This window comes from Melanaphis sacchari, unplaced genomic scaffold, assembly GCF_002803265.2.
Source record: "Melanaphis sacchari strain LSU unplaced genomic scaffold, SCAv2.0 Contig1745_pilon_pilon, whole genome shotgun sequence".
NCBI classification, from domain to species: Eukaryota; Metazoa; Arthropoda; class Insecta; order Hemiptera; family Aphididae; genus Melanaphis; species Melanaphis sacchari.
In genome coordinates, this window is record NW_020270812.1 from 1 (window position 1) to 3,856 (window position 3,856).

Below are 3,856 nucleotides of genomic sequence, written 5' to 3' on the forward strand. Positions count from 1 at the left end.
ATTGTAGCTTCGTTCAGTTACGTATTGCTGTAAGGACGTAACAAAAATTAATATTTTGTTGGCTCAATACGAACTATTCACTTCAAATAAGTTTAACTAAAATAATATTGATAATTAGTTAAGTGTTAGCAGCTTATAATTAAATTTTGAAAAATCATCTGTTGTGTATCATTCATGCGAACTCACATAACATATTATTTGCAACATTTAATTTCATAGTGATAACTGTTAAATTATAGATTTTATCTTTAACAAATCAGCTCCATGTAATAATATTTTATAACTAAACTAAATATCTGTGTATACAAATACGATTCTATGAAATGAAATTATTTTCTATTATGGTAGAAAAACTGATTTATATAATAAAATAACTATGTGACTTCTAAGTACATCTATTTCCTATTTTATTTATAATGTTTGATTAATTCTCGGTGACTTGTGATATAAATGATTCTGGGCTTCGACACAAGCTTATCTCGGTGAGGATTTCAAAGTTATTTCCAGTGGAGTTTTAATAAAAATAAAATTAAGTTAATTTAATATGTGTGTATTTAATTCATAATGTCACTTTAAATTTATTTTATATATATCCAACTTATGACTTCTGTCTTGTCCTATCGTGGATAGTTTGGAGGGTGTTACTATTGTTTAAGTACTAGAGGTATACATTGATCGTGATGCAATATTATTGGTTTATGCGATGCATTGAAATTGAACCGACTGATAATGAAACCCTGACTTATGTGTCTGTATTCAGATTTAAACATAGCCAATACTGTTTTGTCAAAGAAAATTAACTTGGTTTGTTGAACAGGTCATGTAGATGAAGGTTAGTAAAATTGATTAATTTATGTAATTAATAATTACATAGTAAACAATTAATTGTAACTTGTAAAGTTTACAAGTTGAAAATTACTGTTGTATTATTAATTTTGTTATCATATATTATAAGACAATAAATTATTTATTTATTTTTTAAGGGATGATCCTCGCATGCCGACTGTTCGTGGTGTATTAAGGAGAGGTATGCAGGTGGAAGCATTGAAACAATTCATAGTGGCCCAAGGATCTTCTAGAACTGTTACAGCTATGCAGTGGGATAAAATTTGGTCATTGAATCGCAGTATCATTGATTCAATAGCACCAAGGCATACAACTTTATTGTTATCCAATTTAAATAAAGAAAATGCTATATTATCTTATCAGCCAGTTGAAGTTGTGGTAGAAAATGTTGAAAAACCATATAAGATTGAGAATGTCCCTAGACATCCTAAAAATCCCCAACTTGGGCTAAAAAATTGTGTCTGGGCCACACCTAAAATTCTTATAGATTATAGTGATGCAGAGTTATTAGAAGCTGGACGTCGAGCAACGTTTATTAACTGGGGCAATCTTTTAATCAAGCGTATTGAAAGGTAATATTTATCGATAGAAAATTATAATTTCTCACTCATAGATTATTGTTTACAAATTTATATCTACAGGAATCAAAATAATAATAAAATAGAGAAAATTTATGCAGTATCTGACCTTGAAAATACAGATTTTAAATCTACAGTTAAGGTTACTTGGCTACCAAGTACTTCTGATTATTCAAAATCTGAAGAAGCGTTGCCTATTCTAGTACCAGTTGTTTGTGTTTATTTTGATCATTTAATCAGTAAAGCAGTATTGGCCAAAGATGATGATTTCAAGCAATATTTAAATACAGAAAATAGTCGTTGGGAAATGCAAATGTTAGGTGATTCAGAGTTAAAAGATTTAAAGAAAGGAGATGTAATCCAATTACAACGTAGAGGTTACTTTATATGTGATTCAACGTATCAGCCATTCAGGTAAGTTTTAGTTAAGAAAAGTTGTTTGGTTAATATATTTATTATAAACAAATGGTTTTTTATAGTGTTCACACTGGTAAGCAAACACCATTAGTGTTATTTAACATACCTGATGGTCACACAAAAACAACTCCAATAACTACTGTTCCTGCAGCAATCGCCCAAAATGATACAAAAGTAATTATAACAAAATAAATTTATATTGACGTAAATAATGGCTTATAAAACATAGTGTTTTAACTATTGTTTTAAATCTACTTGATGGATTTTAATTATATGTAATATGAGTTTTCTCTGTTTTTTTTAAATTTAAGAATGTTTATTTTATTTGCTAAGTTTGTTATATGTTTCAATATCTTTTTTAAGTGTGATTTTGATTTTTGTGTGAATTGTACTGAAAGCTTAGAAAACTTTGTTAAATTGCTAAAATGTATTAAATAAAAAATGTTTAATACGACTTTTATGACTCAAGTTTAACTTACATATATTTTTATGTGATTTGAAATAATAATTCATCAACTTATATGTCTTGTTTAAGTTTTTAATGACACCTTCTGTTTTGATTTAAAATAAGTTAACAATACAGTTTCATGAAATTATTTCAATTATACTTTTGTTACAGAAAACTACAAACAAGAATGTTGACACATTAATCATTCAAATAAATGATCTAGCTAATAAAGTACATAGTATGAAGGTATGATGATTTCTTTTATTTTAAATTATTAATTTTTCTGCAGAATAATTATAATTAATTATATTTCTATTAATAACCATGTTCTATTATTTTTTGTGTACTTGTATTCAAATTACTATTGAATCATTGCAACATGCTGTCCTCAATATTAAATAAAAATAAACAATAAATGTTTGATTAAATTTGTTATGTACCATATTGTAATCTATAGTTAAATCTATTTATATCACTCTAAGAAAAAACTAAAAAGTTAAAATTGAATCTTTATCCACTTTGTGTTAAACTCATAGTTTAACGATTTTATTGTAAACCTTAATATAAAAACATATAGTTATCAATATACATTATTTTTGATAATTATATTTAATATTAACCAAAAAATTAAAATATTCTAAATTGTGCACTAATATGTTCAGTATTTGATTACAAATGTTGTGTATTTTATTTTTACCTTTATGACAATAAAATTAACCAAAAATGAAATTTAAAAAGTATTAATCTACATTCTACACAATGGTAATAGTTTGAAAAATAAATAATTTGAAATACAAATATTAAATAATGCATATTTTAAACTATAGGCTAACTTAGAAGAATCCGTTAAAGTTCTTCTAGATTTGAAAACTAGTATAAAGATAACGGGGTGACTTTCCTGCGGTGGTATTCCAACACAAAGCAATGATAAATCTAACTCTGAACAAAGTAAACCTTCAGTTGATGCAATAGTGACAAAAATTATTGAACAAGGAGATAAGTGACGATGAAAGTAGCAATGCTTCTAAGTATGTTTATTTTGACTAATTCTTTATCATAAATAGTTTTTTCTAATTATTTTATTATAGTCAGTTTAATTTTGTTTTATGATATAGGCGAATATGGGAAGCAGTTAAAGTTCTACTTGCTTTGAAAGCCGAGTATAAAAATATAGCAGGAGTCGACTTTCCTGCCGGTGGTATTCCAACACCAAAGCAAGCTGATAAATCTAACTCTGAACAGAGTAAACCTTCAGTTGATGCAATAGTGACAAAAATTAATGAACAAGGAGATAAAGTGCGATCGATGAAAAGTAGCAATGCTTCTAAAAGTATGTTTTTTTGACTGTTCTTTATCATAAATAGTAATTTTCTAAGGTATTTTATTATATCAAGTTTTAATTTTGTTTTATTGATATAGGCAGATATTGGGCAGTTAAAGTTCTACTTAGCTTTGAAAGCAGTATAAAAATATAACTTGAGTGACTTTCCTGCGGTGGTATTCAACACAAACAAAGCTGATAAAATCTAACTCTGAACAAGTAAACCTTCAGTTGATGCAATAGTAC

The 3,856-nt window shown here is 26.8% G+C and overlaps 1 protein-coding gene across 1 annotated transcript; it reads left to right on the forward strand.

Annotated features, from left to right (window-relative positions):
• Positions 1–983: 983 nt before the first annotated feature.
• Positions 984–3,764, forward strand: LOC112592387 (bifunctional glutamate/proline--tRNA ligase-like; the record flags this gene model as incomplete). Its single annotated transcript, XM_025336412.1, has 7 exons — positions 984–1,418; positions 1,488–1,838; positions 1,904–2,015; positions 2,461–2,535; positions 3,117–3,178; positions 3,405–3,619; positions 3,709–3,764. Coding segments are annotated over 7 exons (1,306 nt in total), but the record flags the coding sequence as incomplete, so codon positions are not given.
• Between the last annotated feature and the right edge of the window lie 92 nt (positions 3,765–3,856).